This window comes from Thamnophis sirtalis, unplaced genomic scaffold (assembly GCF_051295495.1).
Source record: "Thamnophis sirtalis isolate CommonGarterSnake01/CBP01778 unplaced genomic scaffold, rThaSir2_p1.2 scaffold_2, whole genome shotgun sequence".
Taxonomy (NCBI): domain Eukaryota; kingdom Metazoa; phylum Chordata; class Lepidosauria; order Squamata; family Natricidae; genus Thamnophis; species Thamnophis sirtalis.
Genome location: NW_028261382.1, coordinates 145,402,427 through 145,418,064, shown reverse-complemented (window position 1 = coordinate 145,418,064; position 15,638 = coordinate 145,402,427). Strand labels below are relative to the sequence as shown.

Sequence of the window (15,638 nt, the reverse complement as noted above, 5' to 3'; positions counted from 1 at the left end):
AAGTGCTATTAGTATTGCTAGGATGAATCACCAGCCAAACTACTGTAATTGAATGTCTTTCAGTTGGGTTGGACCTCAGGTCCCATCTGAAGTTGGAGGAAGGTTCAGCAAATTTGGAGTGCCCCAGGGAAAGGCTGTCATTCCATTTTGAAAGGATAGGTTTATAAGGATTACCAAATACTATTCCATCAGAATCCTAGGTCAGCTAAAATCACTAAATATGAAAATTTATTTCATCATATTTATTTCCTAATTCCACTGTGTGTAATCAGTGAACTCATTACTTTTCCTTACTGGAAATTTAAAATATTATTTTAAAATACATTAAAAAAGAAAAGAAAAAAACCCAGCTCACTTACCAGCAGGCTTGCACTCCAAGTCAACCAAGAATGATGCAGATGTTAATACAAAGAACTGAGCAAATTGAAATGGTGAAATTAGTCAGGGAAATATTTTTCAAAGAAACTTTGCCACCATTTTTTTCACATGAGCCGACCTCCAACCTCCGTTCCCCTCCCCTCCGGAAAATCCAGGAAGTAACACTCGTGACCTCTCTAGCCACATATTTCCTGGAGCTCTATGGTACTAGGTCATTTTTTCTTATAAAATGAGATAAAAGGGGCGCAAGGGGGGTCCGTTTTCTTGCTTTTAAGTTTTAATATCTTCAATGAAAGTACTGAGACAGAGAGAGAGAAGTTAGACAGGGTGTCTTTTGTCTTGCCCCAGTTAGGATTTCTTAAGCAAATCCACTGGGCTTTCAACATGAAGCCAGAAAATCGGGACTTTTTAAAAACACTCCGGGACACGGGACAAATTGTTATAAAGTGTGACCGTCCCGCTGAAATCAGGACATCTGGTCACCTTAGCCATGGCCCACAAGTGTTAACCTTTGCAAGCTGCAGCTGGTACTAAAAACCATAATTTATAATCTATAATCTGAAAACGAAGCTGCCATGTTGTAAAAAAAGAAAAACTTTTATAATTCCCTTTCCTCTCTCCGTTTTCCCGGTTTGCGTGTTACACTGTTTTGAGTTCCCGACAAAGGGGAGAGGAGCATGCTTGTTTCTGGGTCAGCACCCTCTGGGCATATCATTTTCTGTGGGATCAACCGACAACACAGAGAGAGAGGGGCGGGATAGGAAAGTATGCTCAAGGCAAGCGGATAAACCTACATAAAGCAATAAGATGGCTCCAAACTCCCCATGGAGCTGAAATTCAAGGCGATTGAGGACAGGGAAGGGAAGCAATCGGGAATTCCGCCGGAACAAGAGTATAGCACAGTGGTCGCCAACGTGGGTCCCAGGCCCCACAGGGGGGCAATTCAATTTTTAATGCGGGCAATTTGAACCTTGTTTAACCAAGTTAATGGCCTTTTAGGCTTCCTCTACATGAGTACACATATTGAGTAAAGTAAGAATTATATGTCACAGGGCAGGCATCAGGATTTTAGACATGCTTAGGTGGGATATGGCCAAAAAAAAAAAGGTTGAGAACCACTGGATAGCAGGAGATCAATAGCATTTGGACTTCTTTACAGTCCTCTCTAAGCAGTTTACAGAGTGAGCATCTTGCCCCCAACAATCGAGGAAGAGTTGGCTACCGCCAAGCAGCAACAGGCCGTGCTGGAGCAAAAGGAACTCAGGTTGCATTGAAGCCTCGCACTTTATATCCAGAAAAAGGGCCGCTTTCTTTCTTTTCCCTTTCATCCTAAAAGACAAAAGTCAATCCCCACCCTCCCTCGCCCGCCCTTCTCAGTTCCGCAGAAACCTGACTCAAAGGGCGGGCGGGACTCCTGCATCCACCTGGTGTGCCCTTCCAGACCGGTATTCTCCGCCCCGCGGCTGTTCCTCTTCCTTCTCCCCCGCCCCACCTGCCGCTGGTAACCAGCCCTGTTTTCATTATTCCCCGCCAGCAGGAAAGGGGTTGGGTTAAGCCGCCACCCAGAGTCCAGGCGCTCCAAGCGGAGTCCCTTATTTCCCTTCCGGAGAGGTGAGCGGAAAGGGTTGCTGCAGTCGACCCGGAGTTCAGGACGCGAAAGTTCAGGACGCAGGGGCTGCACCATGGCTGGATACCTCGGCCTGTGGATACTCTCGGTGAGTTTGGAAGCCCACCTGTTGCTCCCGACGGTCAACTCGCTCCGGCTCTTGGGAAGGGGAGATGCCTCAGATGCCCGCCGAGGAAAGAAAAGGGGCGATAGGAAGACCCTGAGTTTGGAAAAGGAACCGCAGGAACCAGTGCGCTCTCCGCTGCGGGCGAATCGTAGGCTGAATGGGGGCGCCGGTCCGAACAGCCGCTCCTCTTTCAGCCGAGCAGCCGCGCCACGCCCTGCGAACCCAACGCCTGAACCTCAGGAGGTTCACTCGCGATGCTAATCTCGCTTATCGCAGTGTGCAAAGAGGATTTTTTAAAAGTGCCTTTCGGGGGAAAGAAACTCGCGCGAAGGTCTGGAGGTGTTTGGTATTGCGAGAAACTTGTTGAGGCTGCCATTTTATACATATATATATAATGCGCTTTCTTGGAAGCAGCTAACTTCAATCTGGACTGGCTTTTTAAGTGGTTTGGTTTGCAGGGGGAAATCTGGAAAGTTGTGCTCATAGGTTCAAGTTCTGCTTACATTTTAATAGTTTTGCTTTAGAAGATCAATTTGGATTCTAATAAGAAGGCAGGTATAATTCAGGAAGTTCTGGAGATCTGTTTCTCAATCTCAACAACTTTTAAGATATGTGGATTTTAATCCCAGAATTCCCCAGCTACCACATTGGTTGGGGAATTCTGGGAGTTGAAGTCCACCCAATTTAAAGATTCTGAGATTGAGAAACACTGCTCCAGAGAATGGTTGTTCCTTGCTCTGGGGATGACAAGAGAGATTGGCCACCAGACTTCCAGCCCTTGAATCGGCTGCTAGAACTCCCCCTTCTACCAAGACTGTCAGGCTGCACTGGGATCTGGTGCCCTCTAGATGACTGGGGAAGAGAATTCCCAGAATCTTTTGTGGTATGGTTGTTGGAGTAATATTTCAAATACACCCCAGTAATCCTAGGCTGACTTGTGATAAAACCATGCAAAATATGTCAAAGTAATAGTGGAAAGGGTGATAGATAGAATGTGACAATTGGCATGAAATTGTATTTATAAATAAGGTGAGATCATCCTGATAGGAAGGATATACACACACACATATTGAAAGCAGAATTAACTCTAGCCTTCTTCTTTATAGGGGACAGCTGTTTTTGATTCCTCTTGGCAGTTTTTGAAGGTTTCTATCCACCCTGGTTTGGCAGGGCTGCTATTGCGATTAAGAAACTTCTGTGTGGGATGGCAGCCAATAGAATTTTTGTAGAATTACCAGACAGTTGTAAAGATAATTGGTGACAAAACTTTCCGTGATAATAAGGTGCAGACAGGTTCATTACCTGTTATTTTCCATTGTGGTAACATCTCCATCCCCAGGGAAAGAGACATAATGCTTCATTTATATTGACAAGTAGAATTTTCCCAATCTTTCAAACAGCAGGCATTTTCAAAGAAATAGTATCCTTCCTTCAGCATTGTTTTGATCAACCTTCCCCCCCCCTGAGTGCCATTCAGATTTTGGCCTTCATGCCCAGCATATCTGTCCCAGAAAGATCAGTGTTTCTCAACCTTGGTAACTAAATTTTTTTAAAGTGTCCATGACATTAAAAGTTAAGAAAGAGAAAAATTTGTGGCAAGTCACCAATTTTTGTTCCCCCCTCCTTTTTTCTCTGTGACACTGCCTGTCCTTCTCTTCTAGCTAATAATTACCTTTTTTTCTTTAAAAAAAAGCTGATCAACGAAAGCTATTGTGGGCTTATTAGAGAAATTTTATCATCAGTCATTTTCATTTCCTTCTCATATTTTTATGCCATCATGAAGATCTGCAATTAAAATTTTTTATGAAACTCACAGCAATGAAAAAAGAATAATTCTATGTTAAATTCTATTGCAGAAGTTTAATTTCCAAAATGTAAAAGTTGCTGAGTTAAAAGCTAACACTTTATATTTAAATAGAAAGACCAAAATTTGACCAAAGGAAAATGTCTTATTGTTTCAGACTCTGAACGGAGTTGAGTAGATTTTCAGTTAGCTCACTGAGAGCATCCAATCTATGAGGATTGCCTACTGAGATTTGATTGTGTCTACTTGCATATACCTTGACTCGTAGTTATGGTGGGTTTTTTTTTCATTGTTGTGTTTTTAACTGTTGTAAGATGCCCAAAGTCACAATGATGAATTGGGCAGCCGTATAACTTGAATAAATATATGGAATTGCATTGTCTGTGAACAAAACAAGCAAATTTAATGCAAGTTACAAATAAAATTAAGAGAATTGTTTTCAGAGAATCTCAAAACAAAAGGAACAACAAAAGATTTAGAAAAAGAATAACTCCTTTATGAGGAAACTCACTTTATTAAGAAAAAGATCTGAGTAGTACCTCACAGTAGTCTGCCTAATTTTGAATCCTCCAAGACAGTCTAAAATATTTTTAGTATGCTAGCAGAGCTATACCAAAAATAATGGGATATATTATAATCCAATACAGTGAATGGAACAGATCAAGGAAGCTAATAATTTATTTAAGTTGCATGCCACCCAACTCTCAATAACTCTGGGAGGAATATATAAAAGCCATATACAATATGAAGAAAGATGGCTTCTTATCATTACTACAGCTCCTTCTCACGGTACTAGAATTTTCACTCTTTCCATGAAACTGACTGGTAGTAAATTCAGGAGAGACAGAAAGGAATGCTTCTTTACACAACATAGACATTTTGGAATGTGCTACTATGGGGTATGGTGTCAACTTTTCCCTTAAAAGGAATTTAAAGTGAATCAGTTGAATTAATGGAGAATCAGCTCTATCAGGGATATTCGTCATGGCAGCTAAATAAAATGCATTAAGGAGCAATGTTTCTCAAGGTTATTTGAGGGGCAACAAAAGCATTAGTGGACTAACGCAAAGCATCTGAGTAGCCACCTTTATAAAATAGTTATTAGACCAGATGGATGCTAAGTTTTGGAAGGTCTTCGAAAGTCCTGAAATGCAACTGACTTGAGTCCTATTCAGATATTTTCAGTCTAACTTCAGCATTAAGAAGTGAAGAGATAGAGTGATCATCCCATATTGGTTTCCTTGTTTGTTTTAATTTAGAGTAATATCTGAAATGGGGAACCAGTTGTGAAGGTATTTTGCAAAATGTTGAAATCCAGATTCAGCATTACACAGGGAGCCTTCTACATTCAGAAGAGGCTTCTAGCTTCATTTTGAACATGCAAGAGCCATTGAAATAGCTAGAAAGATAGAACCATTTTGCTAGTTCTTGTCCTCCTTGCATGTTTTTATGAGCAAAATTAATATCAACTGTAGATGATTTTTACCTAAAAGTTGAACTATATATTACTCAGTTATAACTTTTTGTTATTGAAAGTCCCTCCTTATAAGCAGCATTTAATCTTGTTGGGGGAAAAAGATAGAGCTAAAAGTATGTGTGTGCGCGCGTGCGCGTGTGAGAGAGAGAGAGAGAGAGAGAGAATGGGTAGGATTTTAATAGAAAAATGGCATAAGGGTTAAGCCCATTGTTTCCCCAGTACAAAATTCAGTTGCCTTTAAGATGTATTACCTCTTTATCAAGCATTTTCCTAATTCCTGAATAGATAAAGAAGCTAGTAGAAAACTTCTTTTAGATTCACCAATTCTTTACACATTGTTTGCTGATCAATATCTTTTGTTTCTAGAATATCTCAGGTTTTGGGGGTCTTACTGGTTGCTACTTTTCAACACCTAGTATACTAAAGGAACTCTTGGTTGGGAATTTGAAATGTTTTAACTTCATTTTTGCCTTCAGAAGTTGTGGGAGCTTTATCACTGGAGGCTTCTCACATCTGTTAATGTTAGAAATTGGAAAACAAAAAACAGAAGTCCAGATTTTTCTTCCCTGAGTTCAAAGGGTTGTTAATTTCATTATATTGTCTTTGCCAGCCTTGTTAGATCCAAGGATGATTAATTTTGTTTTGGATAAAGAATACTTTTCCATAATACTCCTGAAGGAATGAAACTCCGCCTTAATCTAATTATACTTCCTCCTCTCATGCTTGAGCCCCAGATTTTTCCACACTAAAGGTTATCACTGCATATAAATAAACAAGGCTTGTTTTTTCCTCATATTGCAAACTTTTTCTTCAGAACCAACTGAAATAGGAAAACCAAATGGTGTGACGAGTGGGGAATTTTAAACTGAGGGTGCAAATATATGATTTCTTTTTAGTCTCAGTTCCCCTCCTCTGACTTGTTTTGTTTTGTATTCTGCTTCCCATTCTTTCCATCTGTTCACTGCTATTAAATAATATATATAGTTGCCATAGGCAGTTTACACACTGATCTACATACTTATTCTCTCTGACTTAAATAGGACTTATTTCCAAAACAAGCATATGGAGAAATGCAATTTAAGCCATTTTTCAAATTCAGAGCTATAGGAGTAATTATCTAGAATTACAAAGGTATTCCTGTCTCTCGGAATGCTTGGAGATATTTTGAATCTTTTAGTGGTAATGACTGCCCATTGTAAAGAAGTGCCACCATGTATTTAGACTTAAATGAAAACACCTGCAAATGTGAATTAATTTCCTGAACTGCTGGGTCACTTAGGAACTATGGTCAAACAAGTTCTACCAGTCTCAGAAGCCTACCAGAGTATTTTTATTTTGCCTGCTTTTTGTCACAGAGGATAATATAGAATATCTGCACCGAACAGCTTTCACTCTCCATTGGAAGCTGTTCTTGGAAATGCCCACCCTGGAAGAGAGGGAAAGACACTCTTTATGCAAATACATGTAGAGACATGAACAAGATGACTGCAGAAAAAAATGATTGCACACTGCAGTGTGCTTCCTTGCTTCAAAGTGAAGTCACTGCGGATAACAAGGACTTCATGTATGTGACCCGTCAAAACCGCGGTCCACAAAAGCGCGATCGACGAAAGCGCGCATTTGACGTCATCACAGCGCGACGAAAAAAATTAAAAATTGAAATAACAATAAAATTAAAGCAAGCCGATTCACATAAAGGTAAGGTTTAGGGTTAGGGTTAGGGTTAAGTTAAGGGTTAGGGTTAGGTTTAGAGCGTTAGGGTTACGTTAAATTTTACGTTAAAGGTTAGCGTTAGGTTTAGCGTTAGGTTAAGGGTTAGGTTTAGGGTTAGATATAGGCTTAGGTTTAGGGTTAGGTTTGGGGGGGTTAGGGTAAGGTTTTCGCTTTATTTTTACATTTTTCCATCACAGCGCGATGTTTTCGTCGCGCTGTGATGACGTCAAATGCGCGCTTTCGTCGACCGCGATTTTGTCGTCCGCGGTTTTGTGGTGGAACCTTCATGTATCCTACCTTACATAAAGGAAATTGGGCTAAATAGATCTGTCCATATGCATAATACTTCAATATGCATTGAATTCAAGGACCTTGTCACAGCGTGACCATGCATAGGCTTATGGATCATTGGCCTGGATTTCTGGATCATTGTTTTCTCTATGTAAGTGTGTTTTGGACACATGTAAATAAATCGTTTGTGAAAAGAAAATGGTTTGTATCTATAAGTAGATGCGATCGTTTTCAGAATAGGCTAAATATTTCAGGAAATTAATTTTAATCATTCATTGTATCAAGTTTGTTTTTGAAAACAACATCTAGCCAATGAATGGATTGGTACATGGATGTACCAATGCAATTTGGCGTTCTAATTACCTTTCCTTTGAAGGTGGCTGTCTTTCATACGTGATTGTTTTCATTATGTTTAATTATGGTAGTACATGTTATTGTCTTGGTGAAGTATTAGAATTCTCTCCAAGCTGCAAAGAAATTATGAATATTTCTGTTATATTTTTAATCATTTTCACAATCATGCTATAAAGCATACGGTATTTGGTTGTGGAGCACCTTATATTTGTTCATCTGTGGAATTTATTGATTTTTTTGTAGTCATCTCATGTTGTTTTTTAATTGTACCTCCATAAACTTTTTTTTTTATTTGTAAGCCACTTAAAGCAATTTTTGGCAGAACTCTGAATGACCACTAGCTAATAGCAGATACAGAAACCTGAATCTTTCCCACTATTCTTTGGCAACCTGAAGTTTTTCAGCTCTACATTTTAGACAAACATTCTCAACCTGATGGCTTCTAACCAATGAAAACTAAGTTTTCCACACACTGTATTTGAAGAACACCACACTGAAGAAAGTTAGTTTAAGAGGTATTTGTGATGAGTCAGTTGACTGTGTTCAGTAAGATCTATGACTTCCATGCATTGCAGAAGTAATGATATCACTGTTTTCCAGCCTGGTGCCTTCTAGAAATATTGGGTGGTCAGTCCCAATGTAATAGTCTGCATGCCCAAAGGAATTTTAGTTGCAACATCAACTATAGGGAGTTCATTGGGTTCAGAGATGGATGGCTACATGATTCATTGCAAATACACACTTAAGCTTCAGAATTGAATATAACTAGGATGTATTAACAAGGGGAAAGTGCATACCTATTTCTACTTTTCCTTAAGTGGGAGCATCACATCTGCACATAGGAGGATGCTATTTTCATAGGGGATTGGAACTATATTTGCAACACAGAGAAAGATATTTCAGCTCTATTGATTCTATAAGGCACATACTGGGTGAATGCTTAGCTGGATGCACATCAAACTCTTAAGTAGAAGGACCTGGAGTATTAGGAGAATGAACATATATACATTGTTGTTTCTTATTTGATTGGAAAGCCTAAATAATGTGTTCATTTTTGGGAGCATCTTTCCTGCAGTATTTATCTAGCCAATTTATTTGGCAAGTTGTGCTCTGGGTTCTTTCATGTAAGCAGTGCCATCTATCAGAATGACCCCAGAAGTAAACCTTCTCTATCACGTAGCTGTACCCTGGAATGAAGTCTCCCCCCCCCCCCAAGTTCAAAATGGCCCCCAGCTTGCTGGTTGTTTCAAAGGGCCTGAAGTCGTTGCTCTTGATTGGCATTACTGAAGCTATATTAACCCCTATATCTTTCTAAACAAGTAATACCAACTGAGGTCATGCAAAATATGAATACATTTGGACAGTACATATGAGGAAATTTACCTTCCCCCCGCTCTCCTGCAACAATCCTTATATTCCTGTTAAGTGGGGTGGGGGTCCGTCTTCTAAAAGCCAGTAACAATTTAAGTCAGCGGTCCCCAACCTCCGATCTTTGGCCACCTACCGGTTCATTGGGAACTAGGTTGCACAAGCAGAAGAGAGGGCATGAAACTCCATTTGCACAAGCAGCAGGTGCACACATGAAATCATCATGCACATTCCGGTTTGGGCACTTGGTGCCAAAAAGGTTCACCATCACTGGGCTACTACATGCCCGGATCATCTTTGAAAATTTGTATTTGCTTTTCTATTCTATTAGCACTTACCTAAAAGGCAAACCCAACAACATTGACACATTAATGCCGATTTAATTGTTTTCATGTTTCGTTTGTATTCACATCTATGAAATTCCAGCGTTTACTCCATTTTCTGACCATATTAAATGTGAAAACCTAACGCTGATTTGGTTTTATACATGCATCCATTTCATTATTTTAAAAATAATTAAGTATGCTTAATGTTGTCTGGGTGGAGTAACGTGCACTATTTTAACCAAATTTCACTGATGCCAAAATACTGCTGTGTTTTAATTTTTTTAGTGCTTTATATTGGGAGGCTAGATATATTTTTAATTTTGTATCTGTTTATTGCAGAGTTATATAATCTTTGGAAACGGACTTCATTGGGAGGTAAGAGACTATCAATTTTAAGGGATTTTCTGTTTATGTATATTACTAAGAAGGTTTTTAAAGGTTTAAGCAAAATGTTCCTAAGTAATTTATTTCCAACATTTGTCAAGTGTATATATGACATATAGAATGTGTATGGAGATTCTCAGTCATCCAGGAAATGTGCTTTTTGAAGAAGCAACTAGGACTTTCTATTTTTTCTTTGAAGGCATTTCTCTTCTTATCCAAGAAGCTTCTTCGGCTCTGACTGGATGGTGTGGAATGGAAGGGTTTATACTCATGACAAATGACCAGCTGTGTGCAAGGAGTATAATTCCTTCTATTCCACATCATCCAGTCAGAGCTGACGAAACTTCTTGGATAAGAATCCAAACATCTTAAAAGAAAAATCAAAAAGTCCAGTTGCTTCTTGAAAAAGTACCTTTTTCAGCAAATAGTAAAATGTTGCAGAAATCATAGATTAAAACAATTTTTTTTACAATTTCCTAGATGAAATAGGGACAGTGCCATAGGATCAACAAGAATTTTTTCCTTCCTATAAGTGCTTATGGTTTTTCAGAGCATACATTTTGTATTAGAAATAATGATAGTCCTTATTATGCAAATATTGTGCTGTTGCTTATGTTGAAACTTGCCATTGTATTTTCTGTTACGAATCCCACTAGGAGAGGGGTGGCTGGCTGGGGAATTCTGGGAGTTGAAGTCCACAAGTCTTAAAGTTCCCAAGTTTGGACACCCCTGCACTAGGATATTTATATGAAAAATAAGAATGCATTTAAAAGGGTCGGCTTCCCGATTTTGGTTTGCCAGTATGGCAATAAGAAAGTGTTGCAAATAAAACTGAATTTCCTCACAGATTCTTGGCGGAAGGCAAGAGCAAGTATTCCATCAGAAGAGCCTAATCAGGCAAAAGCGAGAATGGATTGTCCCACCTTCCGAGATCTGGGAAGAGCGTGACAATTCCCAGAAGAACCCAATTGCTAAGGTAAGTCAGGCTTGAAAACAAATATGTCTTTTGTTTTGTCCTTAATAGCTTTCCTCAACTTGGACTGGAGTTGCAATCCTGTCAAGCATAGAAACTGTCAGATTGAGTAAAACGGCCATATAATATCGGTTGTACAATTCTGGTTCATTACTGGAAAAAATCAAAATGGCAATAATTATTATTTAGTATAACTAAATTATAATACAGTAATCTTATTAAAGAGATTCAATGTATTTGCCATTTTCAAAAATTTTGACAAAATCGAGCTTAACTAAAAATATTTTTGCCTACCTCTATGACAGTGATGGCTAACCTTTTTGTTGTCACTTGCCGAAAGCGTGCATGCCCCGCACCCATAATGCAATGTGTGTGCGACACACCCCCTTGCACATCACTTCCTTGCACATGAGTGCATGACACACACACACACACACCATTTTGGACCTAGTAGGCATCCCTGCAGCCTCCTGGGAGCAAAAACAGGCTGCAGGAGGACCATGCCATACCCCCTGTGCCCCACTTGTGCTCCCCCCTGCCTTCTACACATGCTCACGTGACTGCCCTGCCCCCTGAGAATGCACACACATCTCCCACATGCGCCCTGTGCATGCATGTCAGAGATCTGAAAATCAGCTGGCCGGTAGGAGGTGCATGCGCAGTGGAACCAAGCAAGGGCGACAGCTCGCATGCGCAGTGGAGCCAAGCAGGGGCGACAGCTCGCATGCTTGCAGTGAGGGCTCTGCATGCCACCAGTGCCATAGGTTCACCATCAAGGCTCTATGAGAATCAGAAATGTAATTATTTAGCTAGATTATTTATTTCATTTCATTATTAGCTAGATCCTGAATAGTAGATCACAAGAGAACATCAGTACATAGGCAAATTTATACTATTTCATTTGAGACTCTCTGTTTTGCACATGCACAAAGGAGGCTCCATGAGATTCTTTGTGTTCTCCATTTAGTTTTGTGGGCAGCCATTATATATTTTCTACATGTAATGATCCATCTATTGGAGAATAAGCTGTGACTTTTGTTTCCTGGTTAGATCTATTGCATATAGTTTTAAATTTCTGCCTATCAAAGTATTGTATACTTTAAGTTTATAAAGGCTGGTTCATACAAACACTTAGCTTGGGTATGGAATTAAGTCATTTTTTATATTTGTATAATTTATTGATTTGGTAATTAAGTACTCCACATCCAGAGCAATGCAAAGCACTTCTTCCAGAAGATTTACATTCAGGTAATTGCTGGACCAACCTTGAAGTGAATAGATTGGGATGGTCCAGAGGAAAAACAAAGTTTTTCTCGGAATGTTACATTCCCAGAATAAAAAGTTTTGCACATCTTTACTTAAAGATTTATGTCATTTTAGTTTTCTTGATAATTATTTTTTTTAAAGATTAAAACACATTTGTTTTCAGTTTCAGAGACAATAAATATTGTTTCTTCTCTCCTATTCCATATAGATTCGGTCTGACAAAGATGTTGAACCAGGAGAAATTATTACTTACACCATTTCTGGCCAAGGAGTCACAGAACCACCATATCATTTATTCGTGATTAATGGGAAAACTGGAGAATTGAACATAACAGGAATAGTCGATCGGGAACAAACACCAATGTTTCATGTAAGCAGATGAAAGTGATAGATTCATATCCGTTATCGGCTCTTGATTTTTATGTTTATAGAAATTTATTTTTCTTAATGAGCCAGCGGAAAAGAGTAAACAGCATCATTCAGGATAATTATTTATATTCTTCTATTAATTGAATGAATTGAATGAAATTAATCATGTGGACTTCTCGTTAATATTCTTTCAGCTGAAAGGCTATGCCATGAATCAAAGAGGTGAAAATCTGGAAAGGCCACTGGATTTGCGGATTAAAGTTCGGGATATAAATGACAATAGCCCAGTGTTTTCACAAACAGGTTTTAGTGGTTCTGTTGAAGAATTGTGTGAAGTGGGTACGTTCTAGACAGTTATGTATGTTTTCATTCAGATTTAGCATTCATATTCTTTTCCCTATACAATTATTTTGAATCCATTCCTTCCCCCCTGTTGCCTCTGGGCCCTTGTCACAAATATTTGTGTAGTATTTTATTGATTAAATATTCTATTGATTAAAATATTACAATAGAGTAGAAATATCATAGACTTTTACTTTATAGTATTGTTGGGGTGGGATATTAGAAAATCTAATTAAATACTTGTGAATCCATGTTTTATTGACAGCCAAAATATAAGGTCTAGGAGCCAAAAAATATCTTGGTTTTAATTTTATGATAATTTCAAAATAGTCTGGATTAGAGACAACATGTACTTTACCCCATAACTTTGTTCTCCTTACTATGTAGTAATTAAAAAGGCAAAATATTGCAGTGAATTTGGGTAGAATCATAACAGTTTGATGTAAATTTCTGCTTAGGATAATTTTTTATGGTGATCACCACCTCTATTATTGGGATGGTATAAACATACCTTCCCTTTCCATGTATTTCGTGTGCCTATTCTGCCACTGAATATTTGTTTGGGTTTATATAATCTGCTTTTCATTTAGGAACTTGCAGTGATATGCATCACATCAACACTGGTAGTCCTCAACTTACAATAGTTCATTCCGTCACTATTCGAAGTTATGCTTATGACCATTTTTTAAAAGCAGGATAGTTAGTGAGTGGTCAGGAAGAAAATGTGCATTCTTGGTTGTTGCTGTTTGATATGCCCTTGTAAAATGCTTACTCTTCTTAGGTACTCTTGTGCTGAAGGTAAATGCAACTGATGCAGATGAGCCCAATACACTCAACTCCAAAATTGCTTTTAGGATTGTTTCCCAAGAACCTAATGACCCTAATGCATTTGTCATTAAGCAAGAAACAGGTGAAGTTAAGACAGCAACATTCCAGCTTGACAGAGAGGTACTTCCTTCTCTCATCATATTCTTTCAAGGGTTTCTTATTTATCTAGTTTCTTATTGAGTTAGTAAAAGGATGGAAGATGCTAAGATTTCATGAACATTTCTTTATGAAACGAGAGGAGCAACCATTCTCCATTAATCCCCTTCTTCTCTTCCTGGCCCGGATTATCTTCCAGTTCCAAGGAACAGTTTTTCAGGAAGTTGGGAATGCTGCATGTAAAAGGAGAAATTGCAATTGCCTTCTTGGTCATTCCCAGTAAGCTAAATGTCACTCACTATCTTACCTTCAGTTTAAAAATAAATAATCTAAAGATATAGAAACTGTTAATAAGCCAATACATCATATTAGTACTGGTAGTCCTTGACTTATAACCATTTGTTTAGTGACCACTCCAAGTTACAACAGTGCTTTAAAAAGTGATTGTGACAGTTGCACTGTTCTGGGATCATGTGATTACCATTTGAAACTTCCCAGCCAACCTCTAACAAGCAAAGTCAATGGGGGAAGCCAGATTCGCTTAACGACTGCACGATTCACTTAACAATTGCAGTGATTTGCTTAACAATTGTGGCAAACAAAGATCATTTGTTGAGTCATAACTCAATAACTGCCTTGCTTGTTTTCGGCTTTGTGTTTGTGTGAGTAAAGTGTGGTTGGAGCTGCCATCTTTCTTAAAACTTGGTGGGGGTGTGTGGAGTGCTGGCTTTGGTTCAGTAAGTGGATTGATTGGCTGTGTGCTTGTATCATGTCCTGTAGCTTTAAGGTGCTGGAAAATGGAGGAAGTTTTTTCTGTCCTATGTATGTTGCAGGGCAGATTTTGCATGGTATTTCGTACATACATAGGGCAGACTAATAGGAGAATAAATGCATGCATCGCAGAACACAAGAGCGCAGTAAGAAAAAAAGAAAAAAACTTCCTCCCTTTTCCAGCACCTTAAAGCTACAGGACATGAAATTAATTTTGAAGGAACCAAATTAATCTCCAAAACTGAACACTTCAACAAGAGAATAATTATGGAAGCTATCGAAATAGAGAAACACTCCCACAACACGAATAAATGTGATGATACCTCCCGCCTACCAGACATCTGGAAACCAGCCCTAGTCAACAAACGAGCCCCACCCACCACCCAGGCTGTTACAACGCAAAACAACAATGGACACACAGCCAGCACCAATCAGCACCAATCTACCAATCATGATACAACCACACAGCCAATCAATCCACTTACTGAAACAAAGCCAGCAGTCCACACCCACCCACCAAGATTTATAGAAAGATGGCAGCTCTGACCACGCTTTACTCACACAAACACGAAGCCGAAAACACCAGCCTGAAGATGGCAAGTGAGACCTCGCCGAAACGTTGCCAAGACAATCTCAATCTTACACGGGAAAAGACCCGAATTCAATAAGACCAGCATACCTACACCCGTGAAAATCTACGAAAACGTGTGTGTGTGTGTGTGTGTGTGTGTGTGTGTGTGTGTGTGTGTGTATGTATGCATACACAAACATGCATAATCTAATATTGGTATATTTTTTCAAAACCTCATTTCATTTTGGCTGGATCTAGGCTCTTAGGAGCATACTGAATGTTTATGAAATATTTATACATAGTGGAGATGCAGTCTTTTATGATAGACTTGTATTGTCACTCTCCTGCAAAGTCTCAATATGGTTGAGAGCCTTTTTTTTATTTCGGATGGTTAGAAAAAGACAATGTCCTTATCTTATCTTGAAACCCACAATGTATCAATGGCTTACACTTTTGCATCTTTGTTTCTCTGACCTTCTGCTTTCTAGTCTTCTGCTTTTCGCTACTGCGGTTCAGAATACTCCAATTACCTCCACTCTCAGGCACCATGATTTTCTCTGTGTGTTCTGGCAGAAAGTAGGAGGTGTTAAGTTT

At 39.0% G+C, this 15,638-nt stretch overlaps 1 protein-coding gene across 1 annotated transcript in view; it reads left to right on the top strand.

The window, feature by feature from the left end:
* The first annotated feature begins 1,971 nt into the window (after nucleotides 1-1,971).
* Nucleotides 1,972-15,638, top strand: part of DSG2 (desmoglein 2) — a 36,618-nt gene continuing 22,951 nt past the window's right edge. Inside the window, exons 1-6 of the mRNA XM_087707131.1 lie at nucleotides 1,972-2,093; nucleotides 9,784-9,819; nucleotides 10,676-10,804; nucleotides 12,276-12,437; nucleotides 12,631-12,775; nucleotides 13,560-13,726. Coding sequence (XP_087563257.1) covers nucleotides 2,061-2,093; nucleotides 9,784-9,819; nucleotides 10,676-10,804; nucleotides 12,276-12,437; nucleotides 12,631-12,775; nucleotides 13,560-13,726 — 672 coding nt within the window. The 5' untranslated portion in view covers nucleotides 1,972-2,060. The remainder of the gene's footprint in view (nucleotides 2,094-9,783; nucleotides 9,820-10,675; nucleotides 10,805-12,275; nucleotides 12,438-12,630; nucleotides 12,776-13,559; nucleotides 13,727-15,638) is intronic.